The sequence below is a fragment of the Oncorhynchus clarkii genome, chromosome 18 (genome assembly GCF_045791955.1).
Source record: "Oncorhynchus clarkii lewisi isolate Uvic-CL-2024 chromosome 18, UVic_Ocla_1.0, whole genome shotgun sequence".
Classification (NCBI taxonomy): domain Eukaryota; kingdom Metazoa; phylum Chordata; class Actinopteri; order Salmoniformes; family Salmonidae; genus Oncorhynchus; species Oncorhynchus clarkii.
In genome coordinates, this window is record NC_092164.1 from 30,686,845 (window position 1) to 30,703,956 (window position 17,112).

The 17,112-nt window shown below is 42.5% G+C and overlaps 1 protein-coding gene across 4 annotated transcripts in view; it reads left to right on the top strand.

Moving 5' to 3' along the window:
• The window catches only part of LOC139373316 (CUGBP Elav-like family member 3), a 44,398-nt gene that overhangs the window by 25,363 nt on the left and 1,923 nt on the right, over positions 1 to 17,112 (top strand). Inside the window, exons 4-13 of one of the 4 annotated variants that reach the window (XM_071113701.1) lie at positions 7,522 to 7,570; positions 8,362 to 8,490; positions 8,932 to 9,011; positions 9,324 to 9,467; positions 11,099 to 11,231; positions 11,443 to 11,583; positions 11,791 to 11,850; positions 11,962 to 12,066; positions 12,246 to 12,389; positions 12,581 to 12,713. In XM_071113701.1, the coding sequence (XP_070969802.1) occupies positions 7,522 to 7,570; positions 8,362 to 8,490; positions 8,932 to 9,011; positions 9,324 to 9,467; positions 11,099 to 11,231; positions 11,443 to 11,583; positions 11,791 to 11,850; positions 11,962 to 12,066; positions 12,246 to 12,389; positions 12,581 to 12,708 (1,113 nt within the window). In that variant the 3' untranslated portion in view covers positions 12,709 to 12,713. The other 3 variants (XM_071113702.1, XM_071113700.1, XM_071113703.1) reach the window with 3 other exon arrangements.

Consider the following 17,112-nt stretch of genomic DNA (forward strand, 5'->3'; position numbering starts at 1 on the left):
GGGCCGAATACTTTCGCAAGGCACTGTATTTCCCATATCACATGGAGACAGCAACATAAACATTTGACCTTATCATCAAGTAGACATAATTGCAAATGATTAAATCCTTCCAATAGAAATAAAACAAATCGATTTAGTTACGAATTGAACTTTAATTAAATGAGTTGACTCTTCACATGGGATGATTTCACTGAACAACAATAGAAAGGGAATATTGAATGATCCCCAATGATCCATCGCATCTCCAAAAAATCTGTAAAATGATAGTCTAGAAACTAAAGCTTTGGTTGTCTTCCTCTCAGGCTTCCATGTCTTCTCCCTGGACCTCCTCAAGTCCACCTCTTGAACATCAGACTCCAAGGCCCCATCTTCACTGTCACTTTCCAATCTTGTTGAGGATGGCTTGTTGTCAGGCTCAAAAAGCCTCAAATTTGCCCGGATGGCCACCAATTATTCAACTCTTGTATTGGTCAGCCTGTTGCGTGCTTTCCTGTGTGTGTTCCCAAACAAGGACCAGTTGCGATCTGAGGCGGCTGATGTTGGTGGGATTTGGAGGATGATGGAGGCAACAGGGTAAAGAGTCTCAGATCCACAAAGTCCCTTCCACCAGGTGGCTGAGGAGATATGTTGGCATGATTGCCATATTGCATCTCCATCCCAAAGCCCTTGCTAGGAAGTGTACTTCGCCAGACTGCCAAGAACCTTGCCCTCATCCAGGCCAAGGTGGTGAGACATGGTAGTGATGACACCATAGGCTTTGTTGATCTCTGCACCAGACAAGATGCTCTTGCCAGCACACTTGGGGTCCAACATGTAAGCTGCGGCGTGTATGGGCTTCAGGCAGAAGTCTTCACACTTTTTGATGTATATCAGAACTGCAGTATTCTCTGCTTGGAGCAACAGTGAAGAGGGCAAGGCGATACGGATTTCTTCTCTTATATCTGCAGGCAGAGTCTGAACATCAGACAGGATGGCATTGTCTCCCTCAATCCGTGCAATGGCTACTTCTATAGGTTTCAGGAGTTTCAGGCAGCTTACCACTCTCTCCCAAAATACATATTCCAGGAGAATCCCCTTGATGGGGCTGTCCATATCGGCAGACTGTCAAACATGATGACAACACCACCCCAGCGGGTGTTGCTGGGCAGCTTCAATGTGGTTCTCTTATTCTATTCTTCTCACTTTGCATGGTGAGGTAGATTGCTGCTATAACTTGATGACCCGTCACATACCTAACCATTTCACTGGCTCTCTTGTAGAGTGTATCCATTGCTTTCAGTGCCATGATGTCCTTGAGGAGCAGATTCATTGCATGAGCAGCACAGCCAATGGGTGTGATGTGAGGGTAGGACTACATTCTTCACATATGATTTGGCACAGTATTTGCAAATGTACACAGTCTTTCCTTCTACATTAGCTGCAGTGAAACGTCTCCACACATCAGATAGTGCCTGTGGCATTGTCCTGTAAAGATTAGAGAAAAAAATAGTTAAATAAATAGTTAATCAGTTAGATTAAACAACTCCTTTGTAAGATAAATGTTTTAAAATGAAACATGAATAGAAACAGGTGAATTAACACTCCTCAGTTAGCAGGCTCAAGCAAGCTAAACACACATGGTAGCAAAAACAAACTAGCAGAAATTGTTAACAAGTTAGAAATGATTTAAACACACTTTGCTGTAGGCTACTATTTACTAGTTAACAGAAAATCATGTATGTCATAAAAAATATATTCACCCCACCCAGTATTGTAATCAAAACGTACCAGAAAGCATGTAGTCCTTGGCTCAGTGTAGTAATGCGGGCTCAATACCATCTCATTAGTGTGCAAGATCTTGACTATCAGCTGTACATGTGATGGAAGAGTGCACTGCACATGTGATGGAAGAATGCACTGTGCATGTAGAGGGTTGCAATTCCATTGAATTGGGGATAGTTTAACCAAAATATGCCACAGGACCTAGAATTGCCTTATGTGTATCCCACAAAAAAAGATTCACTGTTATAAGCTAACTTTTTTGATAAACTTAAGCAAAATTCCCCAAATTCCCGGGCTTAACTTCCCATGGAAAATTTCCAGACAAATTACGGAAATTTACCGTAAAGGTACCGACCCTTTGCAACCCTAGTTGCAACACTCACTACCGAGTTCCAAGCTGCCTCTGGTCGCAACATCAGCACAATAACTGTTCGTCGGGGGCTTCATGAAATGGGTTTCCATGGCCGAGCAGCCGTACACAAGCCTAGGATCACCATGGGCAATGCCAAGTGTCGGCAGGAGTGGTGTAAAGATCGCCGACATTGGACTCTGGACCAGAGGAAACACAATCTCTAGAGTGATAAATCCTGCTTCACCATCTGGTAGTCCGGCGGACAAATCTGGGTCTGGCGGATGCCGGGAGAACGCTACTTGCCCCAATGCATAGTGCCAACTGTAAAGTTTGGTGGAGGAGAAATAGTGGTCTGGGGCTGTTTTACATGGTTCGGGCTTGGCCCCTTAGTTCCAAACAATGACATTCTAGATGATTCTGTGCTTCTAATTTTGTGGCAACAGTTTGGGGAAGGCCTTTTCCTGTTTTAGCATGACAATGCCCCCGTGCAATGGTTTGTCAAGATCGGTGTGGAAGAACTTGACTGGCCTGCACAGAGCCCTTACCTCAAACCCTATCTAACACCATTGGGATGAATTGGGACAAGCCCATCATCAATGCCCGACCTCACTAATGCTCTTGGCTGAATGGAAGTAAGTCCCCTCAGAAATGTTACATCCTGTGTAAAGCCTTCCCAGAAGAGTGGAGGCTGTTATAGCAGAAGAGGGCGGACCAACTCCATATTAATGCCCTTGATTTATGAATGAGATGTTCAACAAGCAGGTGTCCACATACTTTTGGTCATGTAGTGTAACTCTACTTTTAGAGATATACTGTGCATCTTCTGATGAAGAAAAGCAGCTAGAGGAAAGAGTAGCATAAATAATTGTGGTACTTCTCTCTCTTCCTCTTGTATGACCCCAAAGAAATATAACTGTTTAGTAATTCTACAATAGGGATTATATTTCTATGTACGACCCAACCCCAGAGAGCCTTGAATATATAGACAGACCGAGCATGACTAGGGAGGAGTAACAGTTACATACTGAAAACAGACTTTGATAACAGGTTGTTGGCATGTGTGTGTGTGTGTGCGTAGGAGATTTCCTGTCTTTGTTTGGGATTGTACCTCTGTTTCTGCGCCTGCCTTTGTTACTTTGTTCATCTCTTTGTGCGAGTGTTTTTCTATGTCTGTGTGAGTTTCTTTTTGTTTGCATCTGCGAATAGATATAGCCTATATTTCCACCAATGTATTTTCTGTACACTACAGTATCTCTGTTAGTGTGTGTGTGTGATGTGGAGGGGGAGATGAGGGAGCGGAGAGAAGAGGGGGGGATGGGGTGGCAGGTTGATTATGGTCCCAGGTCTCGTTGCCAGGAGACGGTGGGGACGAGGGATGCCAGGTTGCTAGGTAACCGGTGTGATGCAATGACCAGTGCTGTGTGATGGAGAGGAGGGAGAAAAATAGTCATTTTGCCCCCCCATCACCATTAACACACTGAAAGGAGGGAAGAATGTGATTAACAGGGATGTACACACCCTGTCTCTCCTATCATCTCCCATCCCACATTCACACTGCTCAATAAATGCAAGTGTGTGTCTGAGTGTGTGTGTGTGCACAAGCATCAGTAGGGTGATGTGTGTGTTTGCATTGAGGGGATGGGGTCAGGTGTGGGGGAGGGGTCTTGCTGTGATTTGATTGGATAATCTATGGATTTAATATCTCATACTGTAATCCTAGTGAAATCCTTTTTGGCATCACAGAGGGAAAGATTAACTGTGTGCTCATGTCAATGTGAGCAAGAGAGTGCCTATACATAAGAGACTGCCAGGAACAGACAGTGTATGTGTGCAAAGACTGCCTATGTGGACATTGTGTTTGTGCCACTGTGTTTGTTGAGTTTGAATAATAATCATAATGTCTCTGTATATTTGGATTTGAAAAAGGACAACATGAACATTTAAAGCTAAATTGGGTCACAGATAGGGCGGGTTTGGCCTTTGGCCGGGTTTAATCTGTGCTGTGTTTTTAAAATGAGCCTGTTGATTTGCAGAAAAATAGAAAATATAGAAGAGAAAAATATTAAAATGGCTGGGCTTGCACAGTGTAATAGAAGCAGACATTTTCTTGGTCTCTACAGTATCTGCCCTTGAGGCAGCAATTAAATGCAACAGGCACCACCCTTGTCCTTTTGTCCCTATAATTCCAGTTCCCCCCCCAAGCATCCTTTCTCCCTCACGACATATCTAATAATCCCAGCGTCTCTAAACCTAGTACCACCCTTTATTCCTCATAGGTTTTTTCTCTCCTTCATCCATCTCTTTTTCTCTCCTACGCACAATGTTCTGGGCAACCTTGTTTACCTGCTGTGGATCTCATCACAAGGTTGTCATGGAGACCGCAATGCGAGGTGCAGACTTTGTCAGATTAGCAGGGCTGGTTGTCGTGTCGACCTCGAGTGCCACTGCCTTGTTGGCCTCCACTTCTCCACTATAATCTAATTCCATTATCTTGTGCCATTTGCTCCGCTTCTCATCTCCTTATCACAACCGTGGTAACCGTGGAAGAACTCAAGTCATAGATAGACTAACCTAGCGTTTATATGAAATATGCTCAAACATTTTATTCAGGGAACATTATATCCTAAAATTCGATTTGAGACATTTGTTGTATCATGATTAGGTTGTGTCGTTAAAGTCGAAGTGTAGGCTAAGATGTGATCTTTTGGCTTTGTTCTGTGTTTTAATACAGTAGTCTTTCACCCGTTGCAAATTAGGATTTATTCCGCAACTCATTTAGTGGATGACTTTATCCAAGTTGACTTTGCCGAACATTTGAGGCGTGTGGAAAAACATCACCTCTGAGCACAAAATTCTATTCTATTTACTGACTCCCGGGAACATTCACAACGTAAAAATGGATTTTGATTACTGTTTTCAATCCTTCCCGGTAAACAGGTGCTTCTTAATCCACATGGTCATCTAATTCATTGTCGTAATCAATGGGACACTCCACTAGAAAACCCAAGGCCTGCTGGTGATGATGTTTGTGCATGCAGATGGCAAGGGCCCTACCAGCACCGATCAATACTGTCTCCTGGTGACCAATCAAGGCTGATCAATCAGAGACAAGGATCAGTGACTGACTCAAATGTCACCAGCTCCATAATTAAGACCTTAATTAAGCCACCATTAACACACTGACTCTGCTCTGCTCCTCGCCAATCACTGTCCTCTCTGCATCCTCCACCTGCTCTCCTTCTCAGTGCACCACCACACATGTGAAAGAGAATATTGAAGTGCCTAGCTAGACCTGCATCATTATAATGATTGTGTCATTGGTCCACAAAAGTAGTTTTTGTGGATTGTGTTTTTATGATATGTGAAAGGTTGTCTGTTTCCTTATTTGTTTTGGTTGCTCTTTCCTTACTCTGATTCCATCCATTCCTCTACAGCTCCTTCCCTCTCTCTCTCTCTCTCTGTTCAGAATCTCCCACCATTCTAATCCAGCGTGCTTCTGTAATCCGGATTAGCCAGCGAGCGTTCTTAATCTTATCACTTGCCTAATCCCGTGTGGTTGTGTGCGTGTGTGTGTGTAAGAGACACACTCATTCTCTGGGAGGGAATATAATTGATGGGGAATGAGAAGAGAGGAAAGGAAGAACAGTAAACCAGGAGGGTGATGGGCAGGGCTTCATTAGAAGCCGAGGGAGTGGCCAGCTCATATTCCAGCCCTTTCTTGAGTTCTACATACATACACAATATATGTACAGTAGCAGTCAAAAGTTTGAACACACCTACTCATTCAAGGGGTTTTTCTTTATTTTTACTATTTTCTACATTGTAGAATAATAGTGAAGACATCAAATCTATGAAATTACACATATGGAATCATGTAGTAACCAGAAAAGTATATATTTAATATTTGAGATTCTTCAAAGTAGCCTCCCTTTGTCTTGATGACAGCTTTGCATACTCTTGGCATTCTCTCAACCAGCTTCATGAGGTAGTCACCTGGAATTCATTTCAATAAACAGGTGTGCCTTGTTAAAAGTACATTTTTGGTATTTCTTTCTTTCTTAATGCGTTTGAGCCAATCAGTTGTGTTGTGACAAGGTAGGGGCGGTATACAGAAGATATCCTTATTTGGTAAAAGACCAAGTCCATATTATGGCATCAACAGCTCAAATAAGCAAAGAGAAACAACAGTCCATCATTACTAAGACATGAAGGTCAGTAAATCCGGAAAATTTAAAGAAATTCAAGAATGTCTTCAAGTGCAGTCGCAAAAACCATGATGAAACTGGCTCGCATGAGGACCACCACATAAAAGGAAGACCCAGAGTTACCTCAGCTGCAGAAGATACGTTCATTAGAGTTAACAGCATCTCAGATTACAGCCCAAATAAATGCTTCACAGAGTTCAAGTAACAGACACATCTCAAAATGAACTGTTCAGAGATGACTGAGTGAATCATCCTTTCATGGTAGAATTTCTACAAGGAAACCACTACTAAAGGACACCAATAAGAAGAAAAGACTTGCTTGGGCCAAGAAACACGAGCAACGGACATTAGACCAGTGGAAATATGTACTTTGGTCTGATGAGTCCAAATTTGAGATTTTTGGTTCCAACAGCCGTGTCTTTGTGAGATACAGAGTAGGTGAACAGATGATCTCAGCATGTGTAGTTCTCACCGTGAAGCATGGAGGAGGAGGTGTGATGGTGTGGGGGTGCTTTGCTAGTGACACTGTTGGTGATTTATTTAGAATTCAAGGCACACTTAACCAGCATGGCTACCCCACATTCTGCAGCGATACGGCATCCCATCTGGTTTGCGCTTAGTGGGACTATCATTTGTTTTTCAACAGGACAATGACCCAAAACACACCTCCAGGCTGTGTAAGGACTATTTGACCAAGAAGGAGAGTGATGGAGTGCTGCATCAGATGACCTGTCCTCCCCAATCACCCAACCTCAACCAAATTGAGGTGGTTTGGGATGAGTTGGACAGCAGAGTGAAGGAAAAGCAGCCAACAAGTGCTCAGCATATGTGGGAACTCCAAGACTGTTGGAAAAACATTCCTCATGAAGCTGGTTGAGAGAATGCCATGAGTGTGCAAATCTGTCATCAAGGTAAAGGGTGGCTACTTTGTAGAATCTCAAAATATAAACTATAACTTTTGATTTGTTTAACACTTTTTTGGTTACTACATGATTCCATATGTGTTATTTCATAGTTTTGATGTCTTCACTATTATTTTACAATGTAGAAAATAGTTTTAAAAAATATAGAAAAACCCTTGAATGAGTAAGTGTGTCCAAACTTTTGACTGGTACTGTATGTAAAGCAAATAAACAAGAATCTTCATAATTATGGATGTGCCTTGGGATAAGAGGACCATGTAATGTGGGCTTTCTATTTCAGATGAACCGGCCCATTCAAGTGAAGCCAGCAGACAGCGAGGGCAGAGGGGGTAAGAGACACCCCTCCATAGCAACACCTGTTCAACCAACACCTGAAGAGAATTGCAACTGTTCAATCAACACCTTTCCAAAACACCTGTCTAACGTGTTACATTTTTTTAAACAACAATCAAGACTAAACCCTGAAATGGCTTCAGCCCAGCTTCAACAAAAATACCCATTCGTCACTGCTGCTAAGCACCACCTGCCTCTAAATAACACTTCTAGAAATTCTTCCTAACCCCCCCCATATTCAAGTACAATTATTCTTAAGTGCCAGACTAAAGAAAGTAAATATAATAAGGATTTCAACTGCTGTTTTCATGACCTCAAAGACATTGTCACCTAGCATACAGAACTGGATGACGAAGGAGCATTCCAGTCTGAGCCAGTTCATGCTCTTTGTGCAGCAGGTTTATTGATACTGAACTCTGGTGGCCTTTTCCATATATAGCAGGGTTATAGCACCATATTCACAGACGTCAATATACTATATATATTGTAACAACATCCAATTAAAAATGTAGCTGATTGATTAACACATTTGGGTTTATAAAGTGAAACAAGGTGCAAATTCCTGAGCATGTTCTTGTGTTGTATCATAACTTTTTCTCTTTACCTACATGTTATCCTTTCTCTCTCTCTCAATCATTAAATCATTACATTCTAATTCCTATGCCCTTTGCCTCTACCTATTACTGGCCTCAACCAACCACTCTCTCTGCTCTTCTCTCCATCACTGTCTGTCCATTTTCCTCTCTCTTCGTTCCTGTTTTGGCCCCTCACCTCACATTCCCTTTAGAAGACAGGAAGCTGTTTGTTGGCATGCTGGGGAAGCAGCAGTCGGATGCCGACGTGAGGAAGATGTTTGAGGAGTTTGGGAGCATTGAAGAGTGCACAGTGCTCCGCGGGCCTGACGGCACTAGCAAAGGTAGCCAACACCATTACTGCAACACTGACCGCTACAACGTCTAGCCTTATATCAACACCACAACATCAACACCACTAAAATATTACCATTAAGGCCAGGAATCAGTCACATCCAAACTCATACCACTACAAAGATGGATGCTTAATTTTCTGTGTTTGTTGTACGAGGTATGACTAATTCATAATTTTATTTAACTATTAGTGGACCAGGTAAGTTGACTGAGAACATATTCTAATGTACAGCAAAGACCTGGGGAATATAATGATGCAATATGTTTTATAGGTCATAGTTAATATTGGTCAACGTGGTTTATGAGCTATGATTGATGAAGCAATGACGCAGCTATAACTAATGAAGCGCCGATTGTCTGATGCATTTTCTAGGGATATGTTGTGTCACGTGAGGGGAGGCCAGGGTTTGACGATGTGTCATGTTTTGTAGGCTGTGCCTTTGTGAAGTACCAGAACAACGTAGAGGCTGCGGCAGCCATCAGCACTCTGCATGGGAGCCGCACTCTACCGGTCAGTCTCTCTCTCTCTCTCTCTCTCTCTCTCTCTCTCTCTCTCTTTCTTTCACTCACTCACTCACTCACTCACTCACTCACTCACTCACTCACTCACTCACTCACTCAACATAGGGACTCATCAACAGTTAAACACTGCTACCGTCAGACCTCCTCCTACACAAACACTCCATGGCCTACTGTAATTTATTGGAGTTGAGAACATATTTGTGGAATGCCCTCATTAGTCCTCGTGTTGGTGATATAGGTAATTTGGTTACAGAGATGTGTGTCATTTTTGCTGTGTAATATCTGTAATCTCTCCCTGCAGGGTGCCTCCTCCAGCCTGGTGGTGAAGTTCGCCGACTCTGAGAAAGAGCGAGGGATAAGGCGCATGCAGCAGGTGGCGTCCCAGCTGGGGGTCATCAGTCCCATGACCTTACACCTCGGGGCTTACAATGCCTACACACAGGTAGTGAGTACTAGTAGTACTGAACCCCAAACACAGGCATTATGCAGAGATTGTAATACGCAGGCCAACACACTAGTTGTAGTAAAATGGTTATGTCCCAAATGGCACCCAATTTCTTATATGGGTCAAAAGTAGTGCACTACAGTGCATTCCGAAAGTATTCAGACCCCTTAACTTTACACAATTTGTTACGTTACAGCCTTATTAAAAAAAATCCATATAAATCTACACACAATACCCAATAATGACAAAGCGAAACCAGGTTTTTAGAAATGTTTGCAAATGTATTCAACATTTTAAAACAGAAATAGCTTATTTACATAAGTATTCCGACTTTTTGCTATGAGACTTGAAATTGAGCTCAGGTGCATCCTGTTTCCATTGATCATCCTTGAGATGTTTTCTACAACTTGATTGGGGTACCTCTGTGGTAAATTCAATTAATTGGACATGATTTGGAAAGGCATACACCTGTCTAGAAAAGGTCCCACAGTTGACAGTGCATGTCAGAGCAAAAACCAAGCCATGAGGTTGAAGGAATTGTCCGTAGAGCTCCGAGACATGATTGTGTCGAGGCACAGAGCTAGGGATGGATACCAAAACATTTCTACAGCATTGAAGGTCCCGAAGAACACAGTGGCCTCCATCATTCTTAACTGGAAGAAGTTTGGAACCACCAAGACTAATCGGGGGAGAAGGGCCTTCGTCAGGGAGGTGACCAAGAACCCGATGGTCACTTTGACAGAGCTCCAGAGTTCCTATGTGGAGATGGGAGAACCTTCCAGAAGGACAACCATCTCTGCAGCACTCCACCAATCAGGCCTTTATGGTAGAGTGGCCAGACTTTGCTTGGAGTTTGCTCCTAAACAAGATTCTCTGGTCTGATGAACCCTAGATTGAACTCTTAGGCCTGAATGCCAAGCGTCACAGCTGGAGGAAACTTGGCACAGTGAAGCATGGTGGGTGGCAGCATCATGCTGTGGGGATGTTTTTCAGCGGCAGGGACTGGGAGACTAGTCAGGATCAAGGCAAAGATGAACAGAGCAAAGTACAGAGAGATCCTTGATGAAAACCTGCTCCAGAGTTCTCAGGACCTCAGACTGGGGAGAAGGTTCACCTTCCAACAGGACAACAACCCTAAGCACACAGCCAAGACAATGCAGGAGTGGCTTCAGGACAAGTCTCTGAATGTCCTTGTATGGCCCAGCCAGAGCCCCGATTTGAACCCGACGAAACATCTCTGGAAAGACCTGAAAATAGCTGTGCAGCAACGCTCCCCATCCAACATGACAGAGCTTGAGAGGATCTGAAGATAAGAATGGGGGAAACTCCCCAAATACTGGTGTGCCAAGCTTGTAGCATCATACCCAAGAAGACTCAAGGCTGTAACTGCTGCCAAAGGTGCTTGAACAAAGTACTGAGTAAAGGGTCTGAATACTTTTCATTTTTAATACATTTGCAAAAATGCATACATTTTAGAATAAGGATGTAACGTAACATTTTTTGGGGAAAAAGTCCAGGACTCTGAATAATTTCCGAATGTACTGTACATGGGGAATATGGTGCCATTTGGGACGCATACTGACAGTGAATGACATCGAAGGACTCCCTCTTTCTCTCTTTATTCTTTGTAGCTGGTGCAGCAGCAGGCTCTGGTGGCCCAGTCGGCGTATTTGTCTCCTGTATCCACCATCACCATGCAGCAGTTGGCTGCCCTCAACCCCAGCAGCCTCATGGCCACGCCCATCGCATCACTCACTACCTCAGGTAATAAGAAGCTCCCATCCTCCACCACTTCATCCCCTCCTACAGGATTCTCTGCTCGTCTCACAGTTTCTCTTTATTCTTTATACAGTATATATTTTGTTTTTCTAGAGTCTTTGCCCCATATATTTCTGCCTTTGATACTATTTTATTGCATTTGTTATTGTGTTTGTTTGACCATGTCTGTCTGTCCCCGAATGCTCTTCCTGTGCAGGGACCAGCACTCCACCCACCATGACAGCCACACCAGTGCCTGCTCTGCCTCCACCACTCAGCTACCCTCCAGTGCCAGCTCCACCCAATGGACAGTCAGCATCTGAAACCCTGTACACCAATGGAGTTCATTCTTACCAAGGTATCTCACTCAATCTGATGAAAGTCAAGAGTATCATTATGAAAATGTAATCCAATGAACCTTAACTAGGATTTTGGTTTGTTTACTAAGAATCCTGGTGCACGGCACTCAATGCCATTTAGAGCATGTACTCATCCTCCAAAAAGATTGTTTGTACAGCAGTTGATAAATCATGCTGTTATTTTTCTCTTTGATTTTCTCTCTCAGCTCAGAGTCCAGTTTTGGATCCTATTCAGCAAGCGTACGCAGGGATGCAGCACTACACAGGTGGGACAGTAGTGAGTCCGCTTGAGTCCTTAAAATTTCCCAGAGGAAATTTTAGGTTTGAAATGCCCTCTCAACAGTCCTTAATGTTTACTTATGCGAACACACCCACAGCAACGTACCCTGCTGCCTATGGAATGGTAGGGCAGCCATTCCCACACCAACACACAATGCTTGCACAGCAACATCAGCAGCCTCAGCAACTGCAGCAACGAGAAGGTAATTTCTACCTACTTGTCCTCCCTCCTATGAATTCTCACTTTTGACTATTTTCAAAGCTGGTTTCCCACAAAGTTTACACTGCCTCAATCACTACCTCATCCTGATAATCTCAAGTCACGTAAGAACCCCTCAGGGAGCCTTGATGGTCTAACCTTGCACTGTATTCTTCTTCTCAGGGCCTGAGGGGTGTAACATCTTCATCTATCACCTGCCTCAGGAGTTCACTGACTCAGAGATGCTGCAAATGTTCATCCCCTTCGGCAACGTCATCTCAGCAAAGGTCTTTGTTGACCGTGCCACCAATCAGAGCAAGTGCTTTGGTGAGTGACGGCGATGACAACGAATGCGTCCCAAATGACACGATGTACCCTATGTAGTGCACTGCTTTTGACCAGGGCCCATAGGGAATAGTCAATGATGATATTGAGGAGGCAGTGCTGGGAAGGATTGCTCCCTTCTTGTAGTATTAATACTTTCACAGAATTGTCTATAACTGTTTGCTTCTCTTCAGGTTTTGTGAGTTTTGACAACCCGTCCAGTGCTCAGACAGCAATTCAGGCCATGAATGGTTTCCAGATTGGCATGAAGAGACTCAAGGTGCAGCTTAAGAGGCCCAAGGATGCCAACCGACCCTACTAAATGAGGTGAGCAAGGTGGGATGAGAATGAAGGGTGAGATGGATGGTCAGGGCGATTGACAGGGAGTGGAAACTGTTAAAGGTAGGTTATGGCAGGGTTATTCATCTTATAACCTAAGAGGGCCGAAGCCTGCTGGTTTTCTGTTCTACCTGAGAATGAATTGCACCCAACCGCTGTCCCAGGTCTAAATCAGAATCTGATTAGAGGGCAACAATGAAAAAATGCAGTGGAACTGGCTTCGGTGTCTTAAGGGCATTATGGGATAAAGGGAGAATTTTATGTTTTAATTTTGTGGAAGATCAGTATTAAAATGATCAACTGTGATAAAATACACTGCATGACCAAAAGTATGTGGACACCTGCTCGTCGAACATCTCATTCCAAAATCATGGGCGTTAATATGGAGTTGGTCCCCTCTTTGCTGCTACAACAGCCTCCACTCTTCTGTGAAGACTTTCCACTAGATGTTTTAACATTTCTGTGGGGACTTCCATTCGGCCACAAGGTCGGGCACTGATGATGGGAAATTAGGCTTGGCACGCAGTCGGTGTTCCAATTCATCCAAAAAGGTGTTAGATGGGTTTGAGGTCAGGGCTCTGTGCAGGCCAGTCAGGTTCTTCCATACCGATCATGACAAATATACATTTCTGTATTGACTTCGCTTTGTGCACGGGGGCATTGTCATGCGGAAACAGGAAAGGGCCTTCCCCAAACTGTTGCCACAAAGTTGGAAGCACAGAATCGTCTAGAATGTAATTGTATGCTGTAGTGTTAAAATTTCCCTTCACCGGAACTAAGGGGCCTAGCCTGAACTATGAAAAACAGCCACAGACCATTATTCCTCCTCCACCAAACTTAACAGTTGCCACTATGCATTGGGGCATGTAGCGTTCTCCTGGCATCTGCCAAACCCAGATTCCTCCGCCAGACTGCCAGATGGTGAAGCTTGATTCATCACTCCAGAGAACGCGTTTCCACTGGTCCAGAGTCCAATGACGGCGAGCATTACACCACTGCAGCCAACGCTTGGCATTGCGCATGGTGATCTTAGGGTTGTGTGTGGTTCCTTGGCCATGGGAGCCCATTTCATGAAGCTCCCGACGAACAGTTCTATTGCTGACGTTGCTTCCAGACGCAGTTTGGAACACGGTAGTGAGTGTTGCAACCAAGGACAGACGTGCTACGCGGCCCTTTTCATTGAGGTTGTGTGGCCTACCACTTTGCGGTTGAGACGTTGTTGCTCCTAGACGTTTCCACTTCACAATAACAGCACTTACAGTTGAACGGAGCAGCACTAACAGGGCAGAAATTTGCGAAATAACTTGTTGGAATGGTGGCATCCTATGATGGTGCCACGTTGAATGTCACTGAGCTCTTGAGTACGGGCCATTCTACTGCCAATGTTTGTCTAGGGAAATTGCATGCCGGTGTGCTCGATTTTAAACACCTGTCAGCAACGGCTGTGGCTGCAATAGCAGAATCCACTGATTTGAAGGGGTGCCCACATACTTTTGTATATATAGTGTAAGTGACCCAGATCCACATGTGAGTGAGTTGACAGTCTTCTAAAAGCAGTAGTTGTTTAAAACATTTAGACAAAATCATAGGACTACTTGGTTTGTTGAGATATGGCCATAACACTGCCATGACAAAAGGGTTGACAAAATGTTTAATTATTCAAAAGTAGATTTTAAATAGTCCAGACAAATATAACAAGTGTTGTATGATTGGGTTGAAGACAATAACTATTATACGTTATTAATTTATTTTGTACTTTTTATTTATTGTTTTTGTGCTGTGTCATATGTCATTTTCCTGAAAAAACATCATACCACAGTCAAGACTGTCCTGTCCATACATATATCGTGGAGACTACGTGGCTATGGTTGCCTAGCAACCGCTAAAAACCCCTTCCTCTCACAGCGTTGTAAGTTAATTGGCCTGTGTTGGTTGCTGTGGCAATATTGCCTGTGATGGTTGCCATTAGCAATTTTATTTTTGACCGTTGCCTTTATTCACCATGCTCAACTGCATGGCGAGTTGCTGTGGCGACCATGAATTGTGTTTGGTGCATTGTGAGTTTCCTCTATTATTTTGTCCTGTTTTGCAAACACTGATCAATTATACTATCACTGTACTCAAGATTTTGTAAGCAATTGATTATCATGACATGCTACTATATTTTTTTGTAATATAAGTATTTTATTGCGCAGAGCAATATTAAGCATTACCCCTAAAATCAAACATGGATATAAATATTTCCTTTGATGGATTATGTTTTTGATTAGTTTCCTTTTTGTTGTTTGTCATGATTATCATTCTTACATATGTTTAGTTGGTTGGTGTTTTAGTTTCCGGGAGCACAGGGTTTTTGTGAGGTTGTAATTGAATCCAAGTGACTTTGTGCCTGAACTTTGTTTGTTTTTGGTATGACTCGTTGTGAGAATAAGTATGTGTAGCCTACCTACAAATTAGTGACATAATGATGCTGTGTGCATATGTGTACCTGTGCAGATCCACATAAAGTACTTGTGTGTATTAATAAATAAAGTAGTGTGTGTGGTTTTGTGTGTGTACCAAGTGAGACACTAACATTTCATGTGAGAGTTTGGGGTAAAATTGTATGTTGTCATTGTGACACATCACACTTGCTGCTGACTGAGGTACAGCATTCCTCTGTAGGAATTCTGGGTTACTACAAATTTCCAATCAAACAAGAAGCCATAGGCTACGGTCTCATGTGCAACCTGTGATATAACTGCTTATTTTAGAGGATGAGTTTGAAAATCGTCCTCTGTTATCTTTTTTAATTATTTAATAGGAATGTATATTTTTTGACTCAATTGTTTGGTCAATGAGATTTAACATTGGACTAGAGTATTAAAAATATCTCCCAGAATTCCTATTGTGCATGTTTGGAATTTATTTGCCTGCCAAAACAAGACAAAAAAAATATTTAAATAAGAAATGCACATCAATGCAGCAGTATGGTTGTCACTGTATGAGTTGCATGTACCCTAGGCGTGCTTGTTTAGTGAAAAATGAGGACATCCATGTGATATCTGTGTAACCAACGTGTTTGAAGATGTTTCTCCCACACTGAAGAGTTTGAACATATTAAATATACAGTGGGGTCAGAAATGATTGACACCCTTTATAAAGATGAGGAAAAATTACTGTAGAAAATATATAATTCAAATACTGATCAATATTCTATGCTCCAAAAATGTTTGAAAAAAATAAATAATAATAATCATTTTATACTAATACTGCTCAGGGAAATAGATTTTGTTTAACAAGTAATACTTTTTTTCTTAAGAAAAGGTAGGGGTTCAAGGGATTGACAGACCTGTTTTCAAAACCTTTCAATACCTCACCTTGCGAGGATAACGTCACTGAGCCTTTAAAAAAAAATAATTATGAGTTGGAGGACACATTGGGAGGGATCTTAGACCATTCGTCCATACAGAATCTTTCCAGATCCTTGATATCATTAATATGCGCTTATGGGCTGCCCTCTTCTATTCAAACCACAGGTTTTCAATGGGTTTCAAGTCCTGAGATTTTTGGCAAATTTAACCATTTCTTTGTAGATTTAGATGTGTGATTGTCTTGCTGGAAGATCCACTTGCGGACAAGTTTCAGCCTCCTGGCAGAGGTAGCCAGGTTTGCCTAGTTGGGTAATGTTTATGATGCCGTTAAACTTAACAAGGCTCAAGGACCAGTTGAAACAAAATAGCTTTACGTGTAGGCCTTGTCAAAGAAGTCAACGGCATCATGAGCTTTACCCAGTACCAGGATATTTTAGCCAAAAACCTGGTTGTCTCTGCCAAGAGGCTGAAATTTGGCCACAAGTGAATCTTCCAGCAAGACAATAACCCCAAGCACTGAAGTAAACATCAAAACCCACAAAGAAATGGTTAATTGACCCCAAAATCTAAATTCAACAATGGCCATCTCAGTCTCCAGACTTGAAACCCATTGAAAACCTGTGGTTTGAATTGAATAGAGTAGTCCATAAGCGCAGACAAAGAATATCAAGGATCTGGAAGGATTCTGATTGGAGGAATGGTCTAAGATCCCTCCCAATGTGTTCTCCAACTCATAAAACATTTTAGAAAAAGGCTCAGCGACATTATCCTCGCAAAGTGAGGTATTGAAAACGTGTCAATCATTTTGACCCCTACCATTCTGAGGAAAAAAAGAATTACTTGTTAAACTAAATCTTTCTCTGAACAACTGTATTAGTATAAAATAATATAATTTCCCCATTATTTTGAGCATACAATACAGCTCAGTGTTAGAATTATTTAATTTATACAATCATTTTTGCTCATCTTTATCAAGGCTGTCAATAATTTCAGACTCCACTGTATATGCTAATCTAAACTATTTTAATATTTGT